The sequence below is a fragment of the Pseudomyrmex gracilis genome, unplaced genomic scaffold (assembly GCF_002006095.1).
Source record: "Pseudomyrmex gracilis isolate BER0280 unplaced genomic scaffold, ASM200609v1 scaffold_83, whole genome shotgun sequence".
NCBI lineage: Eukaryota > Metazoa > Arthropoda > Insecta > Hymenoptera > Formicidae > Pseudomyrmex > Pseudomyrmex gracilis.
In genome coordinates this window covers 393,426-407,866 of record NW_018020667.1, presented here as the reverse complement: position 1 = coordinate 407,866, position 14,441 = coordinate 393,426, and the positions used below count along the sequence as shown (strand labels likewise).

Below are 14,441 nucleotides of genomic sequence, written 5' to 3'. Positions count from 1 at the left end.
TTAATAATAATGTATCAAGTGGTAACTGGCAAATATGGAAACTCGCAAAGCCAATGAGCATGAAAATCAAACTAAAATAACTCGTCGTCTCGTTGTCTCGTCAAATGTGCGCGCTCTCACGCGCGCGAGAGAAAGAGAAAAAGAGAGAGAGAGAAAAAGAGAGAGAGAGAGAGATCACTAGGTATCTTTTCGACGCCACGGTATAAAATCAAATCCCTCCTCTGTGCAAAAAAAAAAAAAGGTTTATGTGTCATTTGTTTTTAAATCTAGGTATATACAGAGAGGCTCGTCGGTGAGAAAAAAATTTTAAAAAAGTTAAGCTGCTCGCGCGTTTGGTACTGCACGCGTGTGTGACTCGCGTGCGACGTGCTTAATATTGAACAAAGGCGCGAGAGAAGAAGATTATACGTGTTTTTTGATTGTGTAATAGCGTTTTTTTAAAAGTGTATTCTTGTTGTCGAATGTTTTACAATAGAAATTTTGACTCTATTGTATTTTAAAAAAAATCGTAAATATATTCAGACTTCTTCGAGCTCTTCTACGCGAGTCGAAGATATTTCCAAGATCTCAAGAAATTTATTACATATATATATACATATAGTATATATATATATGTTTTAAACGCCCGTAGACGCCGTACGTGAAATGGGGCACGCGTCATCACCAAGCGCCTAGTTCTAGCTCCCGTATTACAGCATATCATCACGCGTAAAGCGACTCTATCGATAATGTTATCTCCGTTCTCTATATGAGCTCTTATCTCTAATTGCTCTATTCCTCCAATTAATTCTTTCGACCGGTAAATTCAATTCCACAAAACATCATATCCGCACAAAAAAAAAGTCGCAAAGTCTATATTTTGCAAAAAAAAAACAAAAAAAAAAACAAAACAAATACAAAAAGGTGCGATTTGATACGTGGCATCGTGGTGAAGCCAGCTTGTAATTTTTAGGGATATACGCACGATGATCAAAAAACGTGTGTGTATGTGTGTGTGTGCGTGTGCGTGTGTGTGGGACTCGTTTATGCCGGTCGACAGCATTAAATGTTTCTAAAAATGAGCGTTACATCTATTTTACAACGAGAGCGAGTGCCAATTACACGACCGACGCGACGTGCGAAATAGAATTATTAGCTGCGCAAATCGTTTGTGTCCGAAGAGATTTTTTGATACTCGAAATCATATATATGAGATGTGTGTGATTCATTCGTCTTTTTTTTTTTTTATGTAGTCGTCAGTTTTTTTGCGGGAGACTTCGCTCCTGAAGTTTGAAGCGAAGCGCGCCTGTTGAAGCGCGCGTGATTTATCTCTCAGTGTAGAATAGGTGTAACAAGCATATCGCGCTTGACTTCTTTATGTGGAGCTTGTAAGAGAAAGCTCTTCGTGTTTTAATCGCATTGTAACATAGCGCATGATAGAAGATACATCAGTAAAAAACCTAGAGACTAATTTTTCAGATCTTTCGATAATTATACAGGCATTCTCTGAGACGAGTGCGCGTAGCGATAGCAAACACCTCTCCCGTGTTAGAGAGACATTTTGAAGTGGATTTTTCTCGATCTGTGTGCGCGCGCGCGAATCAAATTGTTACGTCGATGCTCGCGCTCTGTTGTTGAATTTCCAAAACCCAGCTAGATAGTTTGGATTCGGAAAAACGAATCGTTCGTTCGCTAGCCGAATTATCTCGTTTAAATTGTGTGAGATTTCTCAAATCTTTTCTCGCGCAAAAAAGAAGAGAAAAAAAATCAATGTTCAAACTTCTCTTTTACGGCGATCGTTTACTATCTGCGCACACTTTTTTCGGAAACACACACAATTCATAGATATTCTAGCTATTATATAATAAGGAAATCGTTCAGAATTTTATTCGTTAGAATTAAAACAATTAGAACATACGAAACTCGCCGTTCTCATCGCGGACCGAGTTGAATTTTCATAATCGTCTTGTTAATGATTTCATCTCGTTAACGCAACCGTATAAAAAGAAAATGTGCCGTTCTCTTGATTATTTTTTTTTTTTTTTTTTTTTTTTAATTACAACAGATTGTTACAAAAATTTTCGATGCATTTTGTGTCCAATGTATAAGATTGCAAACAAATTTAAGTGTACATTTTTTATACATCTCGTCGATTTGTTGTACAGACTACAACTGCCTCGCGCAACGATTTAGATAAATGATTTTAATCAAGGTTATTTATTTAAATTGCTGGGTCGCGGTTGATGACTCGTCATTGAACATTATTAGGTCGTTTGGACCTCGTTAGCTCTTAGGATCAATTCCTGAATTCGATGTATCTGTAGCTCGTTAAAATCAGTAATTTTCTTTACAAACTATTCTATAAAAAAGCAAAAAAAAATTGTATAATGTAATCTACTTACTTATTAAAATAATTGTGTAACCATTACACATGTAACAAAAATCCAATGTTGTCAATAAAAATAAAATATTATATATATATACAAGAGCGTTTTTCGCGAGGTAGGTACAATTCGAAAGTACAATTTGAAGGACAATCATTGTCACATTCGTTTGTTTTTTCCTTGATGTTTCTTTTGAGTTTTTATTTGTAAAATATATTAAAAGTACAAAACTGTTACAAAAGCTCGGTATTATCAATATATTACTTGTTTTCTTGGTGTGTCTTTCAGTTTTATTTATAAAATATATTAAAAGAAATACAAAACTTTTATAAAAGCTCAGTTATATCGGTATTATCGATATATATATATTACTTTAAAAAAAATCATATTTTGAGAAGAATATAATTCAATATCAAACAAGAAATATGGACGGACATGTAACACATTAAAATTTTCTTAAACGCACATTGCTGTAAAAAGGCAAGTTTGGTTGTTTTTTTTTGTACAAAGTTTTTAAACATTGTTTCACAATGATTGTCGACAAGACACTTATACATGTTAGTAAAAAACTGTATCAGTGTTGTTGCACAGTAAATGGGGGACGGAATATCAAAGAGTATCTGACTTACATAACTATTATTAGATCGTTATATCAGATCTATATAATACGTACGACTTACGTGTCCTAGAAAAGAGTAGATTCTTTTACATGTTAAGTACATGTTAAAAACATGGAATTCGTACATTTACTGACCAGTTTGTACACGCATTTCTTCTGATAAAAAAAGTATAAACAGGTCTATATATATATTACTCTCTCCTCTTTCTCTCTCTTTATGCATTTGATTCCACTAATTTAATTCCACGTTTTTTACTGCAACATACACACGTAAAAGATTTAAATTTTTATTAAGAATTTCTGATCTATTTCTAACGTGACCATGTGTTAATTGACAGTCTTTGCATTTGTCAAGTTCGAATTTTGAAGAAAAATGTACGACCCAAGTGCAATCTTTTCAAGGCAGTGCTATATCTATTATGTATGTTATTTACGCCACGGAAATGGATAATTTTCTGGAATACGTTTTGCCCTCCCATTCGCGATCGGACGGCAATGGTTCGTGCCGTAATTTGCAAACACGCGCGCCATACTTGAGCAGCACAATTATGACGCAAACCACGAAAAGAGTCAGACAGGCCGTGGCAGGCCAGAAAACGTGCAAGCCCATTGCGAACAATTATTTACAATGAGAGTCTAATTATTTGTTAGTTTAATTACTGTTGAGTATCCGATTGATGAAACAGCTTTGCAATTCGCTATGGTGTCACAATGATCAATTCTATAATCGATGATAAACAAAATGATGTAAAACGAAAAAGAAAAAATTATTTATATCCTAAAGGAGTCACAGGACAATGTGCTTACGATAAAAATTAGCAGCGAGAAATTTAATGACAACCAAATCAGATCTTTTTCTCAGTTGTTAGTTGAGCGCAAGAGACTGATTAAACTCGATTGAACTTAATTAAGTTCCTAGCTTTGGAAGCTTCGTATATGTACGAAGCGTAGATATTACTTTCGTCTTTCTTTTCTTTTGACTTTTTACCACACTAGTTATTAGCTGCTAGTATTGTCATCTACTTCAGATCTCACTCTCGCGTTTCTGTTGTTGCATCTCCATGAACTCCTGTGAATGCTCCGTGATACCGTGAGACTCCAGATCGTGATACTGAATGACCTCGTGCTTCTGTTGGGGCTTGATACCGCTTTCCAGTTCGCTTAAATCGAGCGGTGGTGTTTTGTGCGGCAGCACGGTAAAAAGAGGCTGGATCCACCTATTGCCTAAATATATCGATAGGACAATATTAGAAAAAACTCTTGTAAGTTGTAATTGCATGCGACTGGAGTATGCGAGTATGTAACGACAGATTTCACACACACGCGCTCCGCAGACGCTCACCTGTGTGACGATTCTGCCAATATTCCCGATGCCGCGAGCAGCAGAACGCGATGTTCAGAATGAAAAGAATGCCACCCAAAACGGAGCAGAGAGCCACCGTGACATAGAACGGCGTGAAATCTCCGTACTCGTGCCCTTTGAAATACGGATTCTTCAGGTAGTCATCACGCTCGTCTAGAATAGACATGTCACAACGTTAACACTCTCCCTTACACTCTGAAAAAGAGAAAGAGGAAAGCCAAATTCAGTGTGGAGAGTAAGAAGAGACCTCGGCATCACGCGCCAGGCGTGGCGTGCTGGTGCGATGCCGCGCGTAAGATGTCGTGTAAGATTTCACAGACCAACTTCTGAGCGACAAGTGCTGATAAATGTTATGTACCGCTGCACACGCACACACACTCACACTTGTCTATTTGACGTACACGCAGGTGCACATAGAAATGGACACCGAAATAGGTCACGAAAAACTCACGCGAGCATACGTCGCTTGATAAAAATTATTATGCGCAATACAGAGCTCATACGTACCTGTGCAACGTATCTTTTTATCAACGCCACCCGTCGTGTCCTCGTTATTGTTTCTCTGATCGATAGTGTTCCTCTATAAGTTAGAAATTAGAAAAAAGGATCACTCCGAAGCAAAACCACCTGCGCATTACTCGAACGGTGGAATGTTTGAACATTAGATCACTTGTATTGGGCGGGGCATCCTGTCTGGTGGGGAGAGAGTATTTCTGACCTGCGTACTACGTTAGTGTTGTATCATTCACTCGAATGAAATCGGTAAATTGAGCGATGATCTTATCGACTATGGATTAACTACGCATTTTTTATTTATATATATTTTATTTATTTATATTTATAGATAAATTATATTTATCTTGAAACAAACAAAATTTTAATAATATAAGTAATCAACAATATTGTAATAATATAATTTTTGTGTATAAGAGAGCATTGAGAGAATATAGGTCGATTCTCATTATCTCCAGTTTTTTGACTATCGATTAATCGGCCGATCAAATGTAATGTAAATTAACATGATCGGTTGATTCTGCACAACTAACGACTAATACAATTATTTCCTTGAAATTGGTCATTTCCAACAAAATCGAGAGAGATCACAATTAACTTAATGAGAAACGCGCTTTCCACTTATGAAACTATAAACATTTTGTATTCGATTTTATTGGAACTTGTTCATACTTGGAATTGACGTTAATAACTAAAAAAAAAAATGATCTAAGATGGAATGTGTTTTCGTGTAGCCACAATGCACATGTTTTCCAGCGTAACATCGGTGGAAATGTAATGAAATAGCTCGGCCTGAAATCCAACACTTTGCAGGAAGACCAAGCGACCCCAATTCAGCAATATTTTAGCTTTGCGTCCGATAATTTCCCGCTCGTCTAATTTCGAAAACTGGTCAATAACATTCTTGTCGTGCTGCCGAACGGTAGAATCGGATTGCATCTCAGCGTCGTTCTTTAAATGAAAACCACATGTTGTCCAGCTGCTTATGCTGCACAAAACAGGAAACTCGTCCGTCGTGAAACCGCATTGTTGCAGGTAGTCCCTACCTACGTAGGACGAATAATCGCATTTGTGATGACAACAAAATGCTAGGACTAAACCCCGAATGTCGACTTTCGGTTCGCTGCTTATCGATCTCGCTAAACAACGTATTGCTAAATCTATAAAAACAATATATCGATATTATGTAAATATATCAAATATGTGCAAAATAACGAGAATTTTCAACAGCGAAACGTACCCGTGGCAGCGCCACAAAGATGTTTGGCTATCCCGACTTTGTGTTTGAACGACTGGATTTCTGTGATTTTATTCAATTGCAGATCAGCGATATCCGCACATATCCTTTTTATCGTGAAATTATGTTTTTCTCTCCTGAGTTTGTTGTCCTTTTTGTGCCGGTGACTGGAACGATCCACCAACAAGATACAGGAGTTCAAACTGTTATTTATTTGTCCCAACCAGTACATTAACTGACCTGTTCGCACAGTTACGATTTTAAATAAATTATTTGTCATCACACACACATACACACACACACACACACACACCGCGCGAATTCACTCGGAATTTCAAGGAATTGCGCGTTGCGATATAATTTTTCAATTAAAAATAATGTGAGAATGTAAAACTCCTCATGCGCGTACCTCTTCCCGCTCCGAAATCAATGAAACAGGTGTTGTCTCGCACGAGACCGGCTTGCTCCAAATGCCCGAGAAGAGATGCATCTTGGAGCAAGTGCTTTCTAACATTGTTACCGCAGGTCTTGTCGTTCAATTTGTCCTTAAGTATGTCGTGCCGCAGTATCGCATGAGAAAATTCGGGAAGCTTTTCTGAATAAAATTACATAGATAAAGAAATCAAACAAAAACAACAAAACGCGAAACATTTTTTGTCATTGAAACGTCACGTCTAAATAATTTCTTTTGTTTACCAAAGGCCGACTGGATCTTTTTTATCACCGTGTCGACAACAGCCTCGTCAAGCTGCGACAACGGCACATACGATGGCGCCGTTATAGCCTCATCGTCCAGATTTACCCCTTTGACTACGAATGCGGGCTGCGCGTCCAATTTTCGTTTGGTGTTGCATACCTTCAGATGTTTCTTCAACTTCGATTCGTAACACGTGCTGGAAAGAAACACGTCGATTCAATTTTGCGAGAGAACTTTACGTACGCAAAGTAAAATCGCGTGTTTGAATTTGTCATTATGAAAAAAAAAGATAAATAAACAAACTTACTGCGTCGGATCCAACGGACATTTTACTCTTCTATTACGGATATCGCTGGAGCCAGCATCGTCTGGCAGATGCTCGCCGCAAAATTGATTCCCTTCTCGCACAGTCATGTGGCAAAAGCGATTTTTTCGTTTTACAAAATATTTGCAATGGTTGCTGTCCGTCATGTTTTTTTCTTTTCTCAATTTTTCAAGAATTCAACGCGCCTCTCACAACAAGAAGGGATTTTTATCACAGGTTAGAATTAATGCCAATCTAGATGGCGCGCTCATCGCGCGGTGTGTTCGCATCTCCGCGTCGCTAGATGGCGGCACCATTCGTCTTTCCGTCCGGGATCGAAATTGAATTTCGTCAGTGTAGCGTAATGAGGACGCCGTAAGCGCGTGATTACGCAATGCCCGCAATTATTGGAAGAAATTGTTGAAGAAACGCGGAAAATTTGATGGAAAAATTGTTTCGCGATAAAGTAAGAAATCCTGTCACACGTGCGCAATCGTCGTAAATTCGAACGACGACTGGTGAGTGATTAAAATTGATTTTTTTCTTTTACAAAGCACGCTTGGGACTACGATCGTTTGTATTATTTAATTTAGATATTATAGCGGCACACGTTTTCTCTCCTTCCGTAACAGAGTCTATCGATTTTTTTAAGGATTTACCGAACTCTTTGAACGATATTTTCGATTTACTCTGTATTTATTGTTCACCGTCGAGGGATCTGCGCGCGGGTAATTCGCTAATGTACATCTACCCTGATACACCAGCCCGTCTCAAAGTACACCTTTTACCTCTCCTCATCCCTCTCTCTCTCTCTCTCTCTCTCCCTTCATCTCTCCGCGTTCTCTCCTTGCTGCCTACATCTCCACTCCCTCTCCCTCTCCTCTGTAATTCCCTTTCCTCGTAACGCGTTCGTTCTCTCTATCTCGCAACACAACTTTTCCCGCGGTCGGTCTCTATCTCCGCGCGCGGCGTTATCTATCCTCTTGAAGCGAGCTATTACCCGATTGTTTCTTAAATAAAATATCATTGGTGTCCCGTCGCCAACCACTCACAATAATAATTGTCTTGCGCCGGTGTGTCAACTGATCCTCTCTCGCGCAACCCCTCGTCTGTCTTTCCGGATCTCTTACTCCCTTAGTTTTTTTTTTTTTTTTTTTTTTTTTTTTTTTTTTTTTTGTCTTCCCACCCCGCCATCTTTCACACGCGCCGTAAAGAAGAAATGTATGCAGCAGTCGCATCTTATCTTTGTGTAAAATAATAATATCGTGTTGTTTATCTGTCTAATAAATTTGTGAAGTTCGATAAGAGACACGCGAATCTGCTGAAGTGTGTTGGTTCTCCAGTGCGTCCTGTTCGGACGATTAATTACTCTCAGCGAATTTTCGCGACACGTGTTTTATAAAAGCGCACTGAAAAAAAAAAAAAAAAAAAAACACCGCGTGACACTTGGTTAGGTTCTTTTAAGTTACGCGATACCGTCAAAATATTCGGAACATTCCCCTCAAAACACATGCCCGTATTTACGGCCATAAAACGGGCCGCGAGCGCTAACGATCCCTTTTTGTTTCCCGGGCAACTCTCGGCAGAGCAGCAGCGAGAGCAGTGTTAACAAGCAGAAGGGATTAAGGAGTAGATGAACAAGTGTTATATCATCAACAAAGTTCTGAGACGCCATAAAAGACCGAGTTTCTCATTTGTTTGTAAAAAAAAAAAAAAAACAAAACAAAACAAACAAAAAAAAATAAACGGAAAAAAAAAGAAACAGAAAGAAATGTCGACCGCCGCTTCATCACTCGCTATTTATTCGCGATTCAATTTCTCCGCGTTCGATTCGGAACGTTCTCTTTCTCTCTCGGAACCGTCTAATTTCCGCGAGTCGCGCGGAAAAAAAGTTCGCACCGGAAAAAATACGAAGCGCACATGTTGTTGCGCGTTTAAATTTATTTTCTTGATTTTCGGCAAGTCCGAAATATCGGAGCGCGATCATACCCTTTTCCCAGGCTCCTTCGCTCTCATACCCCCTCTCCCCCGCGTTATCGGCTCAATGAAGGACCAATATATATATATATATACATATATCTATATATATATATATATATGTATATATATATACAATATATATATATAGGAGACTATCAATAATTACCTGGACCCATGCCCGCCTAACTCTAACGAAGGACGATTTCTAACGATCCCTCGCCAGCGTCCAACTTCTGGACGTAATTAATTCCCGGGCTAACCTGGAATGCTATAATTAATTGCCGGTGGGCTGATGAGGGGTAGAGCGCAACGGGTGCAACAATATGTACCCGCTTCGATTAGAAGTGTGGGGGGAGGCAAAGCGAGAAGTGGGAGAGAGGCCGCCTCTGCTCGCAGTTATGCAATTAATTAAATTCAGTTTGTTATTCACCGTCGACTGTTAATTGCCGCAAAACTTCAAGAAACTGCATACGTTTGACGTTTCTCGAAATGCATCGCCCCGCTCGCTCGCACGGGGCTCAAGATCACCGCGCGCGGCGGTGTTGAGAGAGCTGCGTGAATTCTTCGCTTTTATAACGCGTTTGAATAAAATATCCTCTACGGAGGTTTTCGCAATTTGCGCGCGCGCGTCTCTCTCAAAATAGAAAAACTCATTTTATTTGTTACCTTAATTATTTCTTACACTCCGACGTGCAATAATGACTATCTTAATCTGTAGGAAAAGCACGGCATAGAGCGGTTAAATAGGGGATTACGTCAGTAATAATTATCACTCATAATTAACGAGCGTGTACAACCGCGCGTCTGTTGTGTGTGTGTGTGTGTGTGTGCTGGTAACGCGCTTGTTTAATTCCGGATTTAATTGATACGCTTGTAAACATAAGGCAGACGGTAAATAAAGGATTAGAATGCGCCGGTTTAATTAGCGTGAAGAGTTTCCTTTTCCTTTCACTTTCGTGTAATGAAGCATCTTACGATTTTATTTAACCGATGAAAAAAAAATATACGACTCGAAATAACGAGAGAGAAATCGAATAACGAATTGACACTTGTAAAATATATATCTGACATACGTGTCTTTGTAATAATATATATATGTATATATATATATATATGCACTTTCTCTTTATTTATTTATAGTAGAAATAAAATCCGAGTGTTACACACGCGCGCGCGCGCGCACACACACACACACACACATTCTACTATCGCGCGCGCGCATACACCACACAGACATTCTACTTTTACTTACCGCTCATGATCGGGCTGCATTTCAGTCTGGGGAGGCAGCATTCTCGTTTCGGAAGCGCGCTTTGGCGCATCTATTCGGCCTTTGTTTTTAAGAACGAACAAAAAGAGAACAACAGGAGGAGAAGAGGAGGAGGAGGAGAAGGTGGAGGAGGTGGAGGTGGAGAAGAAACGAAAACAATCGATACGACACGCCGCGGCAAGGCCAATCGGGCCGCGTTCTATTCGCGGTGTGGCCAATCAAAATGCCTACTACGTCGCCGGCAGGTCCGCTAATTAGACGCCACGTAAATCAGTCCTGAAACTCAACGTTAATTAACACGGGTTTCCGTTGGAGTTGCTTAGCCACCTATTTATCGAACGACACAAATGCAATATGGTCGGACACGTGTACATCCGTTAAATACCTATCCCGACTGGAGAATGTCGGGTCGCGCGCGCGCGCGCTCGCGCACACGTTGCCGAGAAGTTGGCTGAAAACCGGCCTCCGCATCGCCGAAACATTCGAATCATTCGAATTAATTCAGCCACTTGGGAGCGAGAGCCGAACACACACAGCCTCGATTCCCCTCGATGCGATAGAGCGCGCGCGCGCGGTCATCGAATAAACCGCGCTTCACTTTTTCTTCTTTCTTTACCTTGTGTGTTCCGTCGTGATGATTGTATAATAATAAAGAAATACATCGCATCGCATCGAATGCGAGTCTGAATCGTCGTTAAACATCGACACTCCCGTGCGCAAACGTGAGCGGGGAAACATGATTCGGGATTTTTTTTTTTTTTTTTTGGCGGGAGGAGGAAAATCAATGGCGTTTGTAATCACACGGATCTCGTTTTCTAAAAACTTGTGATTTTATTAATTAATAAACGTGTTCGCGTACGGTGTGTATGTATGTGTGTAATGTATGTATGCGCGCGTGTGTGTGTGTGTGTGTCTTTCGTGTCGTTTTTTTTCATGTGTAATTGTATTTTACAAGAGGCCGCGAAACCACATACACAGATGTCGGGTCCCGAATATGAAGAGTCCGAGATAAATGAAATAACAAAATTAACTAGACGCGCGTGTGTGGGACCGAGTTCGCGGTCTGCGCGCGCGTGCCACTCGGCCGGGGACTTTCCGTGCACGCGCGCTCGTTTCCGGGGGCCCACCGAGTGCCAAGTGTGTGGTATACGCAGTGCGCATTTCGCGTTAATATACACATCGCACGCAATTTCACGCGAGACCTTCTCTCTCCGGGATATATACATGTATAATATATATATCACATGTTCGCGCAACGAAATGTGCGACTCGTTCTCGGTCATTCCCTCTCGCGAGCTTCGTAACGATTGTGTGTTCCCCGTCTTCTCGGGGCTCGGGCTTTCGCATTGGTGACGAAATCGAATCGCACGATTGGCGACCTTTCGCGTAAGATCGAATTTACAAATTGTTACATCGGAAAGTACATAAATGTCGCATTCGCGAAACAAAATGGAAAAAAAAAAAAAACAAACTGTTGACGAGGCGATTAGTCAGCGCTGAAATCAGTCGCGCGAGAAAAGCCGTGTTGGCTGAGGTTTTTTTATTAATTCTGCGTGTTCATTCATCGTGCGTAGCACAGCGAAAGACACCACTTATAAACGCACTCGGCTCGACGGGACCGCGAAAAACCATGGCACGTCGCGTATCGGCTAATCGCCCGTAGGATAACGCGCGGTATAGCCCCGTTATCGCCGTTCGCGCTCGATAGTAAATACATAACCCCATTTATATCACACAAACTTTTAACAATATACAAAATGTATCCTATATACAAGATTAAATTACACAATCCAACGATGCACAAACCCCGGCCCGAATCTCGACTCGAGCCGATGACGGAAGAAACGAGCACTAATCGATAAAAAAAAAAAAAAAGAAAAAAAAAACTCGAAACAGCCCGAATATCGAAAAACGATTGATTTCCTTCCACTTTTTTGTTTGTTTGGAAAAACACACTGCGAACTTTATATCGGAGGTAATGAAAGAATTACTAGTTAAAACGATATACGAAACAATCGACATTTTTTTGTTTTTTATAATATTGTACATATCCATTCATGCGCGCTCACAGCCGAAAAAGTTTGTGCATCCTTGATATGATCCATCAGCGCGAACCTTGTCCAAAAAACATGTACACCTCTCTTCTGTGTATACACCATCATTTTCTATCACTTGCTTTTGTCGGCGTCACTGCCCGCAGAGCCGTATTAGATATCTCGAAATCGATTTCTCGAGACTCTTGGCGGCGTCGTCTGGCGTCGTCGCGAAAACTAGTGATTGTTCTCACCGCAATCCAAGCGCTTGATTTCAAGTTCGAGTTCGATACAATGTCAATTGTCTCTTTTGCGAGTCGCATGACTCTCCTCTGAATCATCGTTTCTTTTTTTTTTTTTTTTCGTTGAGGAAAAATTCAAAAATCAATCGGGCGCGCGACTTTCAACGTTTAAACATACATAGAGCGATTGATTAGTTCGACTCGTGATTACACGCACACATGAGAGAGTGCATCGACGAGATTCGAGAGAGTTTATGTTTCGAGCGACACTTGATCGATGATGAGATCCACGGAGGTCGTATTTCTCAAATGAGAGCATTTAAACGAAATGAAAACGAATAACCGCGCGAGCACACCAAGTTTCTTCGTCGTCTTTGTAACAATACTATACATTTCGTGCCGAGAGGTACGTCGCCTGTTACGCTTGTTACCTTCAAACTGCTTCGAACATGCGTTGCGCCAATGTCATTTCTTGTTTGTCGCGAGAGAGTTGTGTCACTAATGCGTACGGTTGTCGTCGTGCAACGTCCGCGTGCCAGTAACACGCGATTACTCTTCGAAGAAATTCGCGAATGAACGTCGAGAATTTTAGAGAGAAGTGAGACAAAGAAGAATTTTAAATTAAACTCACCGAGAGAGAGAGAAAGAGAGAGAGAGAGAGAGAGAGAGGGAGAGGGAGAGAAAGAGGGAGAAGAAGAGAAGAGGATTGATGTTCTCTTGAGAAAGTTATAACGTTTTCACTGGCAAAAGCGGTTCTTGCAGACAACCTGCTTATTGACCAACTTTAACAATGCACAACGTAGACTTCGCTAAACGACGCGAGAGATATACTCTCCGAGACAACTGTGAGTTTTATTCCACTCTCCGAGAGAACGACATCGGTCGCATTTTGCGCTTCAACATATCGTAATGTACTCTCGCGATTACACTTACGATAAACTCGATATTTATCCGGATTCGTTTGAGGATATAACGTCAAGAGCAGATTTTTGTTTTGCGTAACGGACTTTCAATTGATTATGCTGCTTTGTACATGACAAATTTCACGAGAAAAGGAAAAAAAGAACGACAGAATGGGAAAAGAACAAAAAAAAAAAAAAAAAGAAAAAAAAAGAAAAAATAAGAAAGAGAGAGAGGAAAGAAGCGAAGCGACGCCGGTATATCTAACAAGAAGGATTCGAATGATAATTCCGTGTCGTTCGTCTCACCTCGGTACTCAATTAACGATGGCGGGAACAAGGGCCGCCTAATGAGTTTACGGAACGCGGCGGCGGTGGCGGCGGATCGACAGGAACGATGATTTTGAAAGAAAAATAATTTTCTAAGGATCCAGAACGAGAGAGAGAGAGAGAGAAAGAGAAAGCGCTGTCGTCGTTTCGCGTCTTTCTTTCAATCTTTATCGAATTTTCGTCTTTTTTCTCTTCGATTGTCATCCGTCTTTCTCGCGCAGCAAGATCCTCGTCAATCGCACGTGTCGAGTGTAGCACACACGACGCCGTTCTGAGAATACGTGCTGTCTTCGAAGTAATAACGAAAAAACAAAAAAAAAAAAAAAAAAAAACCGAGCACGCGTTTGCAAAAACTCGCGAATTGACGAATCGGTCGAAACGAATTAATAATTCTTTCAATCAAAACTTTTTTTTTGTAAATAAATAATACGGACATTTTGGTATATATATATATATATATACATGTGAATGCGATTTGATTCGGTAGAGAGAGATTGTGGAGAATGACACATTGATAGGAAGAATTATTTCGACATTTTCGCAAAAACACACGCGAAAAGAACGCGCCGGTTGCAAGTGTCACTCAACGAA

At 40.3% G+C, this 14,441-nt stretch overlaps 3 protein-coding genes across 3 annotated transcripts; all 3 read right to left on the bottom strand.

Annotated features, from left to right (window-relative positions):
- Window positions 1-2,535: 2,535 nt before the first annotated feature.
- On the bottom strand, window positions 2,536-3,603 carry LOC109855184. Its single transcript, XM_020429097.1, has one exon. The coding sequence runs from the start codon at window positions 3,590-3,592 to the stop codon at window positions 3,413-3,415; it is 180 nt and encodes a 59-aa protein (XP_020284686.1). The 5' UTR covers window positions 3,593-3,603; the 3' UTR covers window positions 2,536-3,412.
- A 380-nt stretch (window positions 3,604-3,983) lies between these two features.
- LOC109855183 lies at window positions 3,984-5,035 on the bottom strand. Its single transcript, XM_020429096.1, has 3 exons — window positions 4,853-5,035; window positions 4,325-4,540; window positions 3,984-4,206 (listed from the first exon to the last, which is right to left on the bottom strand). Exons 2-3 carry the CDS (start codon window positions 4,509-4,511, stop codon window positions 4,007-4,009), a joined length of 387 nt encoding a protein of 128 aa, XP_020284685.1. The 5' UTR covers window positions 4,512-4,540; window positions 4,853-5,035; the 3' UTR covers window positions 3,984-4,006.
- Window positions 5,036-5,256: 221 nt separating this feature from the next.
- LOC109855194 (tRNA:m(4)X modification enzyme TRM13 homolog) lies at window positions 5,257-7,320 on the bottom strand. Its single transcript, XM_020429113.1, has 5 exons — window positions 7,100-7,320; window positions 6,792-6,988; window positions 6,505-6,690; window positions 6,099-6,335; window positions 5,257-6,018 (listed from the first exon to the last, which is right to left on the bottom strand). Exons 1-5 carry the CDS (start codon window positions 7,261-7,263, stop codon window positions 5,567-5,569), a joined length of 1,236 nt encoding a protein of 411 aa, XP_020284702.1. The 5' UTR covers window positions 7,264-7,320; the 3' UTR covers window positions 5,257-5,566.
- Between the last annotated feature and the right edge of the window lie 7,121 nt (window positions 7,321-14,441).

What these genes read in the sequence shown, in the direction of transcription:
- LOC109855184 (XM_020429097.1), bottom strand. Translation starts at nt 3,592, where the DNA reads ATGGGCTTGCACGTTTTCTGGCCTGCCACGGCCTGTCTGACTCTTTTC.
- LOC109855194 (XM_020429113.1), bottom strand. Translation starts at nt 7,263, where the DNA reads ATGACGGACAGCAACCATTGCAAATATTTTGTAAAACGAAAAAATCGC. An exon ending in TGATTTCGGAGCGGGAAGAG is followed by an intron (nt 6,336 to 6,504) that starts GTACGCGCATGA and finishes CTGTGCGAACAG; the next exon opens with GTCAGTTAATGTACTGGTTG. An exon ending in TCTTTGTGGCGCTGCCACGG is followed by an intron (nt 6,019 to 6,098) that starts GTACGTTTCGCT and finishes TTGTTTTTATAG; the next exon opens with ATTTAGCAATACGTTGTTTA.
- LOC109855183 (XM_020429096.1), bottom strand. Translation starts at nt 4,511, where the DNA reads ATGTCTATTCTAGACGAGCGTGATGACTACCTGAAGAATCCGTATTTC. An exon ending in TTGGCAGAATCGTCACACAG is followed by an intron (nt 4,207 to 4,324) that starts GTGAGCGTCTGC and finishes CGATATATTTAG; the next exon opens with GCAATAGGTGGATCCAGCCT.